Source organism: Aotus nancymaae, unplaced genomic scaffold, assembly GCF_030222135.1.
Source record: "Aotus nancymaae isolate 86718 unplaced genomic scaffold, 86718_ANA_hifiasm-v0.15.2.pri h1tg000016l, whole genome shotgun sequence".
Taxonomy (NCBI): domain Eukaryota; kingdom Metazoa; phylum Chordata; class Mammalia; order Primates; family Aotidae; genus Aotus; species Aotus nancymaae.
Window position 1 is genome coordinate 76,414,325 of NW_026988428.1, and position 16,731 is coordinate 76,431,055.

At 43.7% G+C, this 16,731-nt stretch overlaps 1 protein-coding gene across 2 annotated transcripts; it reads right to left on the reverse strand.

Moving 5' to 3' along the window:
• Nucleotides 1–1,102: 1,102 nt before the first annotated feature.
• Nucleotides 1,103–14,201, reverse strand: GPRC5D (G protein-coupled receptor class C group 5 member D). Of its 2 annotated transcripts, XM_012447607.2 has the most exons (5): nt 14,153–14,201; nt 13,192–13,338; nt 10,281–11,220; nt 3,080–3,147; nt 1,103–1,375 (listed from the first exon to the last, which is right to left on the reverse strand). In XM_012447607.2, exons 3-5 carry the CDS (start codon nt 11,173–11,175, stop codon nt 1,304–1,306), a joined length of 1,035 nt encoding a protein of 344 aa, XP_012303030.2. In that variant the 5' UTR covers nt 11,176–11,220; nt 13,192–13,338; nt 14,153–14,201; the 3' UTR covers nt 1,103–1,303. The 2 variants fall into 2 exon arrangements, with proteins under 2 accessions (XP_012303030.2, XP_012303031.2); XM_012447608.2 differs by lacking the exon at nt 3,080–3,147 and having other exon boundaries at nt 1,336–1,375.
• Between the last annotated feature and the right edge of the window lie 2,530 nt (nt 14,202–16,731).

Consider the following 16,731-nt stretch of genomic DNA (forward strand, 5'->3'; position numbering starts at 1 on the left):
ATGAAATCCCATCTCTATCAAAATACAAAAATTAGCTGGGCGTGGTGGCGCACACCTGTACTCGGGAAGGCTGAAGCAGGAGAACTGCTTGAACCCGGAAGGCGGGGGTTGCAGTGAGCCAAGATTGCACCACTGCACTCCAGCCTGGCACCTGGCGACAGAGCAAGACTCCGTCTCAAAAAAAAAAAAAAAGAATTCCTTTATAAAAAATTACTAGATACTTCACACTCATTAGGATGGCCACTGTAAACCAGAAACAAAATGCCCCAGGAAATAACAATGTTGGCGAGGATGTGGAGGAAGTGGAATTGTTTGTGCATTGTTGATAAAAATGTAAAATACTCTAGCCATTGTGGAAAATGGTATGGAGGTTCCTCAAAAAATTAAAAATAGAATTATCATATGATCCAGCAATCCCACTTCTGGGTATACACCAAAATAACTGAAAGCAGGATTTCAAAGAGATTTTTACACACCTATGTTCATTGCAGCACTATTCACAATAGCCAAGAGGTGAAAGCAACCCCAAATATCCGTTGACAGATAGATAAAGAAAATGTGGTATAGACATACAATGGAATATTGTTCAGCCTGGAAAAGGAGATCCTGTGACATGCTACAACATGTGACGTGGACCTTGAGGACATTACGCCAGGAAAAATAAGCCAGTCACAAAAAGACAAATACCGTATGATTCTATTACGTAAGGTATCTAAAATAGTCAAATTCTTAAAAGTAGAATGGTGGTGGTCAGGAGCTGGAGGGAGTTGTTCAATAGATTGAGAATTTCAGTTCTGCAAAATGAAAAAGTTCTAGAACATTCACAGCAGTGTGAATATGATGAACACTACTTAACTGTACACTTAAACATGGTTGAGATGGTAAAGTTTATGTTATGTGTTTTTCAGCACAATTTAAAAATTGACCAGCCACAGAATCCAATGGTAAGCTACTACTAACCTTGCTGTCACATTAGAATGCCCTTCATTTCTTCAGACAGGGTCTTTCAGTTCTGTGAATAAGAGGCACCAATTTCTTTCCAGCATTGCTAAGAAAGGGAATTTTGCAGTTACACGAATGAAGAAAGAGACACAGTCAAGGTAGGGTGGCCAGCAAGATTGTAATTATGCTCGAAAAGGTGGTCTTCTGGTGGAGGGTCCAGGAGGATGGAGGGTCAGGAAACAGCAGGAGGGATGTGCTGACTCTTCGTTGGCAGTGTGACTCTGTGGGACCCGGTGGCCTATCAGGGCTCTGCTACCCCGGATGGTCTGCTGGGTTTTCTCTACTCATGTTTCCTGTAGATTTATACTCCTGCATCTTGCTGGGGGCTCAGTTTAGCCCGTGGGATGAAACACTCTTGTGTGGGATCAACAGTCTGGAAAGGAAGAAAAGCCATGATCAACTTTTTGAGCAACTAAAGGGATGCTATGCTCCAAATTTATGTTTTTATTTATTTATTTATTTGAGATGGAGTCTCATCCTGTCACCCAGACTGGAGTGCAGTGGTGCAATCTCAGCTCACTGCAACCTCTGCCTCAGGGGTTTAAGCGATTCTCCTGCTTCCACTTCCTGAGTAGCTGGGATTACAGGCATGTGCCACCACGCCTGGCTAATTTTTTGTGTCTTTAGTAGAGACAGGGTTTCACCATGTTGGCCAGCCTGGTCTCAAACTCCTGACCTTGTGATTCGCCCGCCTCTGCCTCCCAAAGTGCTGAGATTACAGGCGTAAGCCACCACGCCTGGCCTGTTTTTGTTTTTTGAAACGCTGTCACCCAGGCTGGAGTGCAGTGGTGCGATCTGGGCTCACTACAACCTCTGCCTCGCAGATCCAAGCAATTCTCCTGCTTCAGCGTCCTCAGTAACTGGGATTACAGGTGTGCACCACCATGCCCGGTTAATTTTGTACTTTTAGTAGAGATGGGGTTTCACCATTTTGGCCAGGCTGGTCTTGAACACCTGCCCTCAAGTGATCCACCCACCTCGGCCTTCCAAAGTGCTGGAATTACAGGCATGAGCCACTGTGCTCAGCCCGAAAGTTATTTTTGAAGTATTATTACCTCACCTTCATTTAATTCTTTGTCAATAACAAAAGAAGAAAAGTAGTGAGCCTACCTATGCCAGGCTACTCCCTAGCCATGAACAAGAATCTTTTTGCAAGCAAGGTTGAATAGCTGATCACTGGAAATTGAAATGAATCCAGGAAACTCTTGCAGGGGATAATAAAGATGTTTTCATTATGTAAATGCCCTCCTGAAGGTTGATTAAAGCACATGATATAGCTGTGGGCTGGTCCATGTGTCATTCTCGGAAAAGGCGAAGTCTCAGATAACATACCAGAGGGATTAGCTCAGTTAGAGGCCTCGTAAATTAATTGAACAACTGATCTGCGTGTGACTTTCATGCTGGAGTTTTAGTTACTTTTGATCCTTATAATGTAAGAATTGTGTCCCAATGTGATATTTTTGGCTGTTTAGATTTGTATGTCTTCAAGTCTTCACAGCCTAAATGTGAATTACCCCCGAACTACTCAGCAATGCTCCCTCTGTTTTTGCCTGAAATGATTACAATTTGTTCATCCATCTGGGCATCCAGATGATGGTGACAGATCCTGCCCAGTTCTTAGGGCAGCCTGGGCTGCTGGAGAGAGACAGCGACCCAGAGAGGCAGTCAGTGGGACTCAGGTGATAGGTTCAGACAACTGCTACTAAAAGCAAACCTGGCACTCAGACATATTTGCAATCCTCTACTGTCCTGAGGCAAAATTTGGTGAGCCTGCTCCTCTTCACTTTCGCACAAAAACTTCAAGCTGCCCTTTCTTTCCAGGGACAGGCAGTTGCATCAGAATGCTGCTATATTGTTGCTGGCAGTGAAGACTGGGAGGGTTTGGGTGAAGGCTGTCTTGTGCCACCTGGTCTGGCTTAAATCTGGGTGGCTCAAGCTCCACATGCCTTTAGGGATGCTCCTGCCCTGCCTCTCTGCTCTCAGGTCAGTAAAACCATTAGAAACAAAGCCTGAGGCTGTCCTGAGGAAGGAGTGCTTGCTAGATCCCTCCTGGGTGAATGTAGGTGAGTACATTTACCTGCGGCTGAATGGGAGTACCATATGAAGTTAATGCTACATCCTCCTCAGCTCCATCACTGTCTCGGGCTGAAAGCCAAAGGAGGGAAGGGCTGGGTTAGTGTCTGAGAGTCACGTAGAAACAGCACATGAGGACTACAGGAAAACTCCATGGCTTGCAAACAGGCTCTTCACTCTTTAAAAGGAATTCTCAGGCTGGAAGCGGTGGCTCATGCCTGTAATTCCAGCACTTTGAAAGGCCAAAATGGGCGGATCACTTGAGGTCAGGAGTTTGAGACTAGCCTGGCCAACATGGTGAAACCTTGTCTCTACTAAAAATACAAAAACCAGCCCAGCATGGTGGCGTGTGCCTGTAATCCCAGCTACTTGGGGGGCTGAGGTAGGAGAATTGCTTGAACCCAGGAGGCAGAGATTGTGGTGAACCAAGAGCGTGCCACTGTACTCTAGCCTGGGCGACACAGTGAGACTAAATAAATAAATAAGAGGAATTCTCAGTTGTGGCTGTTATTGAAAAAGTTTATAATTTAACGGAGTGCATTTAAAGTTGATGTGGCAAGCATGGGTAGCGTCTGAGTGCTTAGGAGAAGCACACTGGTGTTGGAAGAGCACTAGCTCCGGGTCAGTTCTTGCTCTCTCAGTGTTACCTGTGTGACCTTGGACATCTCATTCTTTTCAACAGACCCTTTAGGCTTGATTCTCTACAAGCTTGAATTCAATTTTTAAAAATTTTAGGCCGGGGTCAGTGGCTCACACCTGTAATCCCAGAACTTTGGGAGGCTGAGGTGAGCGGATCACGAAGTCAAGAGATCGAGACCATCCTGGCCAACCTGGTTAAACTTCATCTCTACTAAAAAGACAAAAATTAGCCGGGCATGGTGGCACGTGCCTGTGGTCCCAGCTACTTGGGAGGCTGAGGTGGAAGAATCGCTTGAACCCAGGAGGCAGCGGTTGCAGTGAGCCGAGACTGGGCCACTGCACTCCAGCTTGGCGACAGAGCAAGACTCTGTCTCAAAAAAAAAAAAAATTAAAAATTTTCCCAGGCTGATCTTAAACCCCTGGCCTTAAACCTCCCACCTTGGCCTCCCAAAGTGCTGGGATTACAGGTCTGAGCCACCACATATGGCCTGAATTCAATTTTTAAGATCGGGTATAATAAAAGAGATCACTTGAGACAATTCTGTATTGTTGTAGGATAATGACAGACATAGGTATTTGTTTAATGGCTGTCTCCTCAACCAGACTATAAGCTCTGTGAAGACAGGAGCTGTGCCTGTCTCTAAGACCAGGCACTTGCTGGATACCTAGTTGTTTTTTGATGATCATAGACATAACCATGTCAGTAGTGTTCACACTTAGGGGTTTCATGTTGAGTGGATGGACCCTGGAGAAGGACCGCTTGGCTCTCTCACTTGTGTTACCTACCCAGGGCCAAGTTCCTTAACCTTTTGTTACCTTTGTTTCCTGATGGAAATAAAAGAGGAATAATGACAGTCATAACAGTAAGTCTATCTCATAGGACTGTTTTGAAGATTATATAAAAATATTATATAAAGTCCTTGGAACGGGGCATGCTATATAGAAAACACTCATGAGCTATCCTTTGTATATGATTATTGGTGGTAGTGCTGCTGTTAGAATAGATGCTCTGACATCCTCTTCTTAGTGGCATTTTTTTTTTTAAAGCAGTTGGATGCTGTGATACATGAAATTCTTTCCTTCGGGCTGGGTGCGGTGGCTCACGCCTGTAATCCCAGCACTTTGGGAGGCCGAGGTGGGTGGATCACGAGGTCAAGAGATCGAGACCATCCTGGTCAACAAGGTGAAACCCCATCTCTACTAAAAATACAAAAATTAGCTGGGCATGGTGGCACGTGCCTGTAGTCCCAGCTACTCGGGAAGCTGAGGTAGGAGAATTGCCTGAACCCAGGAGGCGGAGGTTGCGGTGAGCCGAGATAGCGCCATTGCACTCCAGCCTGGGTAACAAGAGCGAAACTCCGCCTCAAAAAAAAAAAAAAAAAAAAAAAAAAGAAAAGAAAAGAAATTCTTTCCTTCATGGTAGAATAAACCAAATCCTTAGCTCAACTTTGCTCCTTGTGTCATAACAAGGCTCCTTCACACTCAATCTCTTGGGAACCAGCTTTCATCCAACATTCTCATCAAACCAGGTCATCAGTTAGAAAAGCCTAAGTCTTCCAGCTCTAGCTATAGCTCATGAGTTTACAAAAAGGCTGAGTGGCTTTTTTACACTAAATCTGCACCTGTGTGATAGGAAGTCTGAGTTGAGTAAGACCTTCCATTTATCTGTGGAGGAGGCAGGGAGGGACGAAATGAGCAGCATTTAAAGATGAGGACTCTGAGGCTCCTAGGGCTTGAGGACCTTGGTTTGGTCTTAAAGTTGGTAAGAAGCAGAATCTTGAAGCCTGGGCACATGAGGCCCGATTTTGCACTCTTTCCACTGCCCCTCGTTGTCCAGTTATGCTCTGGCTCCCTGAATTTGTTTTTTTTTAATTATAATTTAATTTTTTTTGGAGTGTGCAGTGGCACAATCATAGCTCACTGCAACCTTGAACTCCTGGGCTCTAGTGATCCTCCCCTCTCAGCCTCCTGAGTAGCTGGGAGCACAGGCGTGCACCACCACATCCAGCTAAGCTCGCCGAATCTTTATGAATGTCATCATCCTTGACTATCTGTCCTCAGACCAAACAAATCCTGCCTATGACCCCACTGTTTTCTTCCCTGCTTTAAGCTAGTTCTCTCTCTGTGATCTGTAACTTGAGAATGACAAAAAAGAACTTTCCGTGCACGAAAGAACAAACAAAAATGACACCACCTGGGACCTTTTAAGTTGGATTTTCCCTGGTAAGGTGAGTGTGCCTTGAAGAAAAAATGTTGAGAATCGTCCAAAAGGGCTATATTTGGCAAAAGTTGGAGTTTGCTAGGGAAACAACCAGAAGGGCTGATGTTTGCAGAAACAGTGTTCTCTTGGTCCATCTTGTTTTATACTTGTTGACTCATTTTTACATTATGTAGACTCTGATTATCTAATATTTTCAAAAAGAATCTTAAGAGCTTTGTCTGTAAGCATCCAAACACTGGATGGAAAAACACCCAGAGTAATGTGACACTTTCTTTTCTTTTTTTCTTTTTGAGATGGAGTTTCATTCTCGTTGCCCAGGCTGGAGTGCAATGTGTAATCTCAGCTCACTGCAACCTCCACCTCCCATATTCAAGCAATTCTCCTGCCTCAGCCTCCCAAGTAGCTGGGACTACAGGTGCCTGCCACTATGCCTGGCTAATTTTTTGTAATTTTAGTAGAGACGGGTTTCACCATGTTGGCCAGGCCTGTCTTGAACTCCTGACTTCAGGTGATCCACCCGCCTCGCCCTCCTAAAGTACTGGGACCATGCCTGGCAGACACTTTCAAATACAGATGGGTCTTGCTGTTAGCAAATTTGATATAACAATATTCTAATTAGTCTAAAACAGATAAGGCAGGCAATAATTAGAAGAATTTTCCTCCTCATAAAGCAATTCATAGCTGATATTCTATCATATTTAAGATTTCTGCAAATTATATCACGTTTAAGATTCTCAAAAGACCTACTGTTCTATTCTATTTATTTATTTTGGAGATTAGTTATCATTTATTCAGGAAGAGAAATATTCCAAAACTTACCAACTCCAAATTAAATATAAAACAAGCATTATATCCATCAACTAATCTAATTAATGAAGACTATGTTAAAAAAAAAACCACAGAAACCATAATCCCAGGTGCATGTAAATGAAGTAGTTAAACATCAAAATAATTTCAGAATTACATCTCTATTTTTATTTTGCATTTTAATTGCTTCATTTACATGTACACACATTCTTTGCCCTAATCTTTTTGTTGAAGTTTCCTGTGCCTAACAATATGTTGAGCATGTTAAATTTCAATCAAATGCTGTGAGCATGTATCTATATTTTTGGCTCAAGATTTTGGTTGAAGCCAACTGATTTTTCAAAGTCCAATCAATATACAGCTTCTCAGGGACACACTTATTACACGGGGCAAATAATATTTATACCCATTTGTTTGGAGTCCTACAGTAACACGCTTGATTGCATTTTCGTTCTCCATCCAGATGTTTTTGTATCTTAAAATTAAGTCCATAAGCCATTTCAGAAGAATAAAGCCTAATCTTCTTTAGAAAGAATTCCAGGGAAATGAAATTCTTAATCCCCTTTGCTGATCTGTTTCTGTCCACCAATTCTTACTTTCATATTTAATCTAAATCTCTCATGCCTCTGAGTCCATTTCCACCCACTGTCTTTAGCTGGAGATGAAAAACAGGAAGACTGCCTCTTGGGGAGAGGTCTTCATACTTGTGAAATTTTCTTTCTTTCTTTCTTTCTTTCTTTTTTTTTTTTTTGAGACGGAGTCTCGCTCTGTTGCCCAGGCTGGAGTGCAGTGGCACAATCTCTGCTCACTGCAACCTCTGCCTCCCAGGTTCAAGTGATTCTCATGCCTCAGCCCTCCCCGAGTAGCTGGGATTACAGGCATGCACCACCATGCCCAACTAATTTTTGTATTTTTAGAGACAGGGTTTTACCATGTTGGACAGGCTTGTCTCTAACTCCTGACCTCAGGTGATTCACCCGTCTTGGCCTCCCAAAGTGCTAGGATTGCAGGAGTGAACCACTGTGCCCAGCCATGCTTGTGAAATTTTCAGCTAGGCACCCCTTTCTTACTCTCCTTTTAGCTGAATAATTCTGTTCTCATAACCCAGTGGTAAATCAAATAATTATGTGACTGGAATCACAGCTACAAACAGCATTAGTCAGAAGCGTCACAGCACAAATGCATGCCTCATGGACTCGAACAAAATGGGACAGAATTTCAAGAGAGAGCTTGGATAGTCTGACAAAGCACACAAAGCTTAAGAACGACCGTCTCATTCTCACTGTCTTCACCTTTCCACACACGTCTGATATTAAATCCTTTAATCATCTTTGTGGGGTTCTGCCGAGCCTCCCCAAGCTCCCCACACTTCTCGTTGGTGGATCGGTGGGTATCCCTGCTGGAAACTAACCAGTGCTGGGTACAGTGGCACGGTTGTTCCTGCTGCCCACACATCTGTTTATACAGTACCATGATTGTTTCTTAAGCAAACAAAAGCAAAGTCAGCAGTAAGTTGTTTCCCTACTATCAGCTCATGGCCTACGGTAACGCTTAGGACGTTTCAGGTTATTGTTATTATACTTCTCTAGCTCTTACCCATTTTGTATCTATTTGTATGTTTTTCCTAGCTAGGTGGAATCCTGCACTTTTAATTGAGTTTTAATTGTTCCCCTAAATTTTGATATTTGTACTTCTTCCAGGTACAAATATCAAAATTCTGATTTTACTTTCTGAGCTTAAGTTTCTGGTTATTTTGCCCAATCTTGGAGAGCAATCCTTCCTTCCTTCCTTCCTGCCTGCCTGCCTGCCTGCCTGCCTTCCTGACTTCCTGCCTTCCTGCCTTCCTGACTTTCTGCCTTCCTTCCTCCCTCCCTCCCTCCCTTCCTTTCTTCCCTCCTTCTCCTGAACTGAAGTGATCCACCTGCCTCAGCCTCCCAGAGTGCTGTGATTACAGATGTGAGCCACAGAGCCCAGCCAATCTATATGTTCTTTACAACACTATTGATTTTTTTTTCCACAAAATTTCAAGTTACATTGATCATGACTATCATTGGCAGACTATTTCCTGCTCAGAAATGGATTTTCTAACCTTGCTTGAGTAATAGGATACTCCTGGCCAAACCAGGAATCATCAGATTTTTGCAAGCCCTTGCTTTTCAACTAACACACTCCTTTGAACCCTTTCAGCACTTGCTGGTGTTTTGTGGGGTATGGAATATTGATCATTACAAATCTCAGTGTATTCTGGTTTATTGTGAAACTCTAAGAATTTTTTTCACTCTGACTTTTGTTTCCTGGAAACACAGCAGCAGCAACAAAAACAAACACAAGAAGTTTTATCTTCTGGTAAGAACTATGGGAAGTATTTTCAGGAAAGATTGACTGTGCAATTCTGCCACAAGCCTCGGCGATGTGATTATGCATCATCAACAAGCAATGAAAAACTTTTATAGGAAAAAATGTGTAGTGTCAATTTCCAACTTCTGGTCAACTGAACTGAAAAGAATTAATGGATGCATTTATCTGAACAGGATTTAATTTGAATGTGCAATTAGCCATAGATTACAGCTCAAAAAAAAGTGTATGTACTTAAAAGGAAGCTTATGTGAATTTTTTTTGAGCCTGGTGAGCATTATGTGTGCTATACAATATATAAAATAACATCATCATTGCACATTAGAAATAAAATGTGAGAAGTCAGATGCCTATTAAGACATAAACATTGATGTAAAACTATGATATTGGGTTTTGGATAATAGCCCAGATGTTTCAGAAAAGGAATTAATGCGTTTTGACATGCTTCCAGATAACTGAAATTAGCCACTATTTCCCCCAGGTCGTTGGGGTCCAAGCATCCTTGTTGCCATGGATAATGTGTTTTATTCCTTAACAGCATGTAGTCAGGTGGCTTGGATAAAAATATGACCCAGAAAGCATTATGAAAATGTCACATAAGCAAGTTAGTTTCTTTCTCCTAATGGTCACACATCTGAGTCTTTACTTAGAATTAGGATGTAATGGCTCTTCCTCTCGCTTTTTGTAAACCTTGAAGGATTTTAAACAGTAAATGGTTTGAAAAGTTGAAATCCAGAAGTGATTGGGCTTTATGGCTTTAATGAGGTTATGACTCCTATGAATCAGTTTTAGATTATGTTTGGGCAAATCAGCTTTGAGACAAATTTTTTAATGTCCATCACTGCTGCCAGCATTGGCTTTTGCACTTGACGGCCAACACATCTGGACTTAGCATTAGATGTCATGCAAAATCTCATGGTCCAGGCCTAATTTAGGGCTGGTTAACTCATTTAATAGTGGATGTCTTTTGATAGCCAGTAAGAACATTCAGAGTCACACCCTCTTTATTTACGGCCTTTGATTCATTTATGTCTTGGTCTCTCCCCATAAAGCTCTATGTTTTGGAAGAACTCATTTTCCATAAAAATTTAACCTTGATTCTGAGAGTGTGCATCTCCATACTTGAACTATGAAGCCACCCATCCCAAATCTGATCTGCTCCCTGAATCCCCTAGGAAGGTACCTCTGGAGAGCTCCTGGTTCTCCACTCGGAAGCTGTGTTGGTAGGCTGCAACAGGACAGGCATTGCCTTGTAAAGGGCACTCCTGCCTGCACGATCTGTAGAGAATGCAGAGCTCAGGGACGATGTACAGCAGCAGGAAAACCCATGCGTTGGTGACCAGGCCAATGCAGATGACCGGGTCATCCCACTGGGGCTGTCGCTGGAACTGTGGGTTGCCTCTCAGGAGCATGGAGATCCACACCATCCAGATGATGATGGAGAAGAGGACAGTGACAAAGATGAGCCTTCCATGCTGCTTCCAGTTCTCACACGGGCCACAGAAGGTGGCTTTGGAGACGAAGAATGTGAGGGCCATCAGGAAGAGGACATAGACCAGGAGTACAACAAAGTCCACATTGAGCTGGCAGGGTGTCATATGCATAAACGTCATGCCTCTGGTCATGATGAGAGTCACATACTCAATGGCAATAATGATCTGCAACAGACTGCAACCAATGGCAATGCACAGAATTGTCGTCCAGGAGAAGGAGATGCGACCTCGAACCAGCTTCACTAGGTTGGAGGCATGGGCTAAGAGACACGAGAAACAGAGAGCAAAGAGAACCCCAAAGAGAAAGTAGCGAACGGGGGCAGTTTGTTGATTGCACTGGATGATGAAGGCAAAAGCAAGTCCAAAGAGCCCCAGCACACTCAGGAGGAAGAGGAGCTGGGTGGGGAGCACATTCCACTGGCTGCAGTCTTGGATCTTTCGCATGAGGAAGAGAAATGCCAAGAGTAGCAGAATTGTGACCACGATGCCAAGTATTGCTAGGGACTCTAGGATGATGCCCCACGGCCCCTCCGTGTCACAGAGAAGAAAATAGTCTCCAGTGGGCTCGATGCAGTCCTTGTACATGGTGACTTATAGGTGTGGACCTCACGAGAATGGTTTTCTGATGCCCTGCAAAAAAAGGATGAGACAAATTGACAGCTCTGCATCTCTTAGGTTGGTGCAAAAGTAATTGCGGTTTTTGCAATTAAAAGTAATGACAAGAATGGCAGGCACGGTGGCTCACTCCTGTTATCCCAGCACTTTGGAAGGCCGAGGCGGGCAGATCACTTGAGGTCAGCAGTTCAAGACCAGCCTAGCCAACATGGTGAAACCCTATCATCTCTGCTAAAAATATAAAGCATAGCCGGGTGTGGTGGTGCACGCTTATAATCTTAGCTACTCAGGAGGCTGAGGCAGGAGAATTGCGTGAACCCAGGAGACTAACATTGCATTGAGCCGAGATCACCCCACTACACTCCAGCCTGAGTGACAGAGTTAGACTCTGTCTTAAAAAACAAAAAATAATGCAAGGGTATGGTGGCTCACACTTGTAATTCCAGCACTGTAGGAAGCCGAGGTGGGTGGATCACTTGAGGTCAGGAGTCCAAAACCAGCCTGGCCAGCATGGTGAAACCCCATCTCTGCTAAAAATACTTAAAAAAATTGGCCAGGCACGATGGCACGTGCCTGTAGTCACAGCTACTTAGGAAGCTGAGACAAGAGAATCGTTTGAACCTGGGAGGCAGAAGTTGCAGTGAGCTGAGATCGCGCCACTGCACCCCAGCCTTAGGGACAGAGTGAGACCCTGTCTTAAAACAAAAAACACAAAACACAAACAAACAAAAAAAGGTGATGGCAAGAACGGCAACTACATTTGCACCAACCTAATACCTACAAGAATGCCTACTGGGTGGTCCATGCAGGGCACTGTAATGTCTCATTCTGAAATGAGGACACCTGGGCATATGAAATAAATATCTTTACCAAAATTGTCCCTAGGACACTGTCCAGAGCCTGAGTTACATTTTGTTGGACTCCGGATACTTATCTAAATGCTAAGCTTCCCTACAGGGAAAAAATTCAGAGATATATGCAAACATAGTCTAAGGGGATGGGAAATGCCATCATAGTACATTACCCCGAATTTATAAGAGTTTTATATAGGATGCCAGTAAAGGAAATGAGAAAGGCAATCTAAACCCCTCAAAACTATCTTAGCTTCATCCTGCTCGGAAAAGCTGAACAGACTTCACTTGATAATATGTCCATTTGTGTATCCCAATTTCCAAGGCTTTTTGAAAGCTAACACAAAATCTTTTTCATAAAAGCAGCTGTGTGACAATGTTTGCATGATTGATGGAATTTGGTTATATCAGGCTCCAGAACAAGGACTGCCAACATTAAGGGATCATTGGATCATTCTAGACACTGATGCACTGCATGAAGGAGACAGGCAGATGAATTACTGGGAATAAAATTTCCCAGTAATTTTAATGACTGTTCCTTCTTTCAGTTCAAGTCAATACAGTGCAACAGGTTGTAGTTAAACACCTATTATTTGTTCATCAAAGAATCGTACAAAATGGTCCCTTTCTTTAAATACCTTTTTGAACAGTTTAGTACCAAAGTCCATGTCTTGATTGAGGCAGCCGACGAAAAAGATCCCACAGCCTGGCATGGTGGCTCACGCCTGTAATCCCAGCACTTTGGGAGGCTCAGGCGGGTGGATCATGAGATCAAGAGATCGAGACCATCTTGGCCAACATGGTGAAACCCCATCTCTACTAAAAACACAAAAATTATCTGGGCATGGTGGCATGCGTCTGTAGTCCCAGCTACTCAGGAGGCTGAGGCTGGAGAACCACTTGAACCTGGGAGGCAGAGGTTGCAGTGAGCCGAGATTGCGCCACTCTACTCCAGCCTGGTGACAGAGCTAGATTCCATCTAAAAAAAAAATCCCACATATTCATTTGAAAAAAAAAAAAAATTCATTGCAATTGAATACCCCTTAGTTCTACTTCCCTTCAGTTATCCCCAGACCAGATGGCTGGAGTGACCCCGGTTACAGCTGAGGGCATGGCCCCCCTGATTCCGACTTACCTTCTCCGTGTCCACTCCAGAAGCTGAGGCTGTGGTGTTGGTGAGGTTGTAACTGCCAATGAGTAAGAAAGAGCCAACCTCAGCTTCTTTAATCTCTCCCTAGATGGGCGGAAGAACCGTAGGCTCTCACCGAGGTTCCTGCAATCTCTATAAAAAGAACCGGAAGGACAAAAAGACACACCTACTCCAGTTTCACAGCAACTTTTCTACAGAGATTTCCTTGGTGAGAACAGTTCTTTTTCTTTCTACTGCTGACCAGAGGCACCTTGGCCTTAGGGAGCGGGTGTAAATCTGAAATTGAGGGGAAATCTAGGAAAGACGGTTTCCTCCCTGTGTTTTCCAACACATTCAGGGAAGCTACATAAGGCCCTCAGGTGACTCACACCAGGATACTTCGTCCTTCTTCTGACCTATTCCCTAAAAAGCCATCTCTGGAGACTTTCCCACATCTTGATTTTTGTTGTTGTTGTTGAGATGGAGTCTCGCTTTGTCACCCAAGCTGCAGTACTATGAGGCGATCTCAGTTCACTGTGAACTCTGCCTCCCGGATTCAAGCGATTCTCCTGCCTCAGCCTCCCGAGTAGCTGGGACTACAGGCATGTGCCACCACATTTTGTATTTTTAGTAGAGATGAGAGTTTCACTATGTTGGCCAGGCTGGTCTCGATCTCCTGACCTCATGATCCTCCCTCCTTGTCCTCCTAAAGTGCTAGGATTACAAGCGTGAGCCAACATGCCTGGCCCTTATATCTTGATTTTCATTCAAAAGAGCATCCATTCAACAAAGTACAGGTAATGAGGGTTTCACTAAGGAAGGGTGGTTTTGCCTACTACTGGCATTAAAATGGCCAGTGGCAGGCAAAACCGTGAGTCGGGAAATTTGTCTTCTCTACTAATCTCTTTTCCTTTCTTTTGAAAATCCTTTCTCAGGCCCAGGCTTCCCACAGTGGGTGAACTCTTACCTGCACCAGCCAGCCCTAGTATTGCCCGAGGCTTTGGCTGTAATTTTCCTCCATCCTTCCTCTCCTCCTTGTTCTGGGTCTCATTCCATGGGGCATTTCTAGGTCCTGAGATGAAGAACTGACAATTAAAAGTCACTGGCTGTTACTGGAGTACCATATTCCTTTTCTCGTATGGTGACACAAAATACAACACAGCACTGTGTCCAGCCTACACCTGCCAACCAACTCTGCCACCTCCGAGTTAATCCTTGATCCTTTTCCTGAATATATGTTTTTTTTTTTTTGAGATGGAGTCTCGCTCTGTCACTGCATCCTCCATCTCCTAGATTCAAGTGATTCTCCTGCCTCAGCCTCTCAAGTAGCTGGGATTACGTGCATGCCACCATGCTTGGCTAGTTTTTTATATTTTTGGTAGAGACAGGGTTTTACCATGTTGGCCAGGCTGATCTTGAACTCCTGACCTCAAGTGATCCACCTGCCTCTGCCTCCCAAAGTGCTGGGATTACAGGCATGGGCCACTGCACCCGGCCCCTGAATATATGTATTTTGACAGAGGATTGCTGAAGACCTCGAATCAGTGCTTGTTTAATCTAGTTTCAAGGCATTCGTGATCTGGCTCTGCCTTTCTTGTTCACCCGTACTTCCTTCACGTCTCCAGGATCTGTGATTTGGCTCACTTAGTTTTCCCACTGCGTTACAAAAAAAATAAGTTCCTATCTGCTCATCTTCTCTTAGATGCTGTCCCTGTCCCAAACTGCCTTTTGCTTGATTCCCATGTATCCTGTTTTTGACCCAAATGCTTTCCCTCCCTGTAGGATTTTGTTCATCTTATCTCCTCTACGACTCTTCCTGCCCTCCCTCATCATTCTAGCCCTTGCTAATCACCTTCCACCAGGAACTGTATAAGACTTGGGGTCTATTCTATTCAAAATTACAGAACCCCTGTTTTCTGCCTATTAGTTAACTTATGAATACATATTAAGTAACAATGAATTGAAATAAATGAATAATAAATAAGAAGTGTCTCCATTTATCTTATTTGAATTAATCTCATCTCCTGATTGAATTTGTAGCTGCCTGGGTGTCAGGTTGCACATTTTCCGTCCCCATAGTGCCTGCTCCCATGTGGACAACCTCCTAGGTGATGGATGGTTTGATTAATGGAATGATTCTAAAGATAAAATTCCAGACCCTTCAGAAGGTCCCTTATAGCGGTATGTTTTTTCAACAGATGTGTATTTATGGAAAGCACCTGCAAATAAGTCAGAGACTAACAAACCCTTCACAAAATCATTCTGAAGTGGTGTTCTATCTTTAGAGATTCCTTAACTTCAGGAAGCCATTTTCTCCTATGAGAGAAGAAAATTCGAGGGATGAAAGTGCCCCCCTTCACCTGCTCTGGGTGTAACAGCAGTCTTTCTGAAGCTGTGAAGGCTAACATTTACATGAGGGGTAAAGGGATTTTCTGGATGATGAAATATGACATCCATGAGCATCCACTCCAAGAATCTAGTGAGTGGTTAAACTGCTGTCAGCAGGATCACAGGAGGATTTTCCATTTAATTCTTCCAGGAGCACTGTTTAGTTGATCTGGCACCTCCCACCCCATTCCTGATGCTTAGTCATGGTTGTTATTCCTCCTCCTTGTGATGTTTTGGTTTCTGGTCTGCTTGTCTTCTAAGGAGATTCCTCTTGAGCTCCTGGTGGCTTGAGGCCAGTGGATTTATGGGTTAATGACCACAAAGCCCTTTGAGCACCTTAGATAAAAGGCTGTGTCCCAGGTAGTAATTATTGTTATTTTAAAATCTAGCGTTATAGAATTGACCCATCTGCAGCTAGGCCTTAAGGATATGAGGGGCCTTTTTACCTGCACACATGCAAATGACTCACAGCTCATTTCTTTTGGCTTCTATGCCAAATCACATCAGAACAAACAGCTCAGATATGGCTTTGATTAATCAAAATACACCGATTGCAATGAGTCCAATAAAAATGGAAATAAAACAGTCAGGACACCAAACGCCTTATGTCAAACACCTATTTATGTTGTTTCCTTCTCACAGAAACAGAGCTGGAGGGAATGTTAAAGGTTACCTAGCCTAACCCCTATTAATAATTAATAATAAGGAAGCCAATGTTACAACATGAGGAATTTAATAATAAGGAAGCAGAGGCCCAGAGATGAAGGGATGTGCTTACCATATGGAATGCTGAAGATGACAGCCAAGGTTTTTTGTCTCCTGGCCATATTCTTGCTGTTGTACCAGGCAGCTTCTCCTGACTCTTCCCACCTTATAAGGACAGGCTTTTAGAGAGACGTGAGCCCTTAAGCATGATTTGACCAGAATGAAAAAAAAAAAAAAGAATGTGAAAGCGCCTCACATATTCTTCATCCTGCAGCTATCATGACTGGCCATGTGAGGACAGGCTGTGTGGGACAGAATGCATCGGTCAGGAGTAGCTCGTTTGTTTTTTTGCTCACTGGCATCTCCAGCGCTGGCTTCACCAGGGTGTAACCAGTGCAGTTGTATGGGGAACCCCATTCAGAATGGCCCCGTGCTTGGAATCTGCTACCCTGT

Bases quoted from the DNA above. Each gene is read 5' to 3' on its own strand.
- GPRC5D (XM_012447607.2), bottom strand. From the start codon at position 11,175: ATGTACAAGGACTGCATCGAGCCCACTGGAGACTATTTTCTTCTCTGT. The intron at 3,148-10,280 runs GTACCTTCCTAG...TTTGGCTTTCAG, and splicing joins GAACCAGGAGCTCTCCAGAG to CCCGAGACAGTGATGGAGCT. The intron at 1,376-3,079 runs GTAAATGTACTC...CTTCCTTTCCAG, and splicing joins GTACTCCCATTCAGCCGCAG to ACTGTTGATCCCACACAAGA.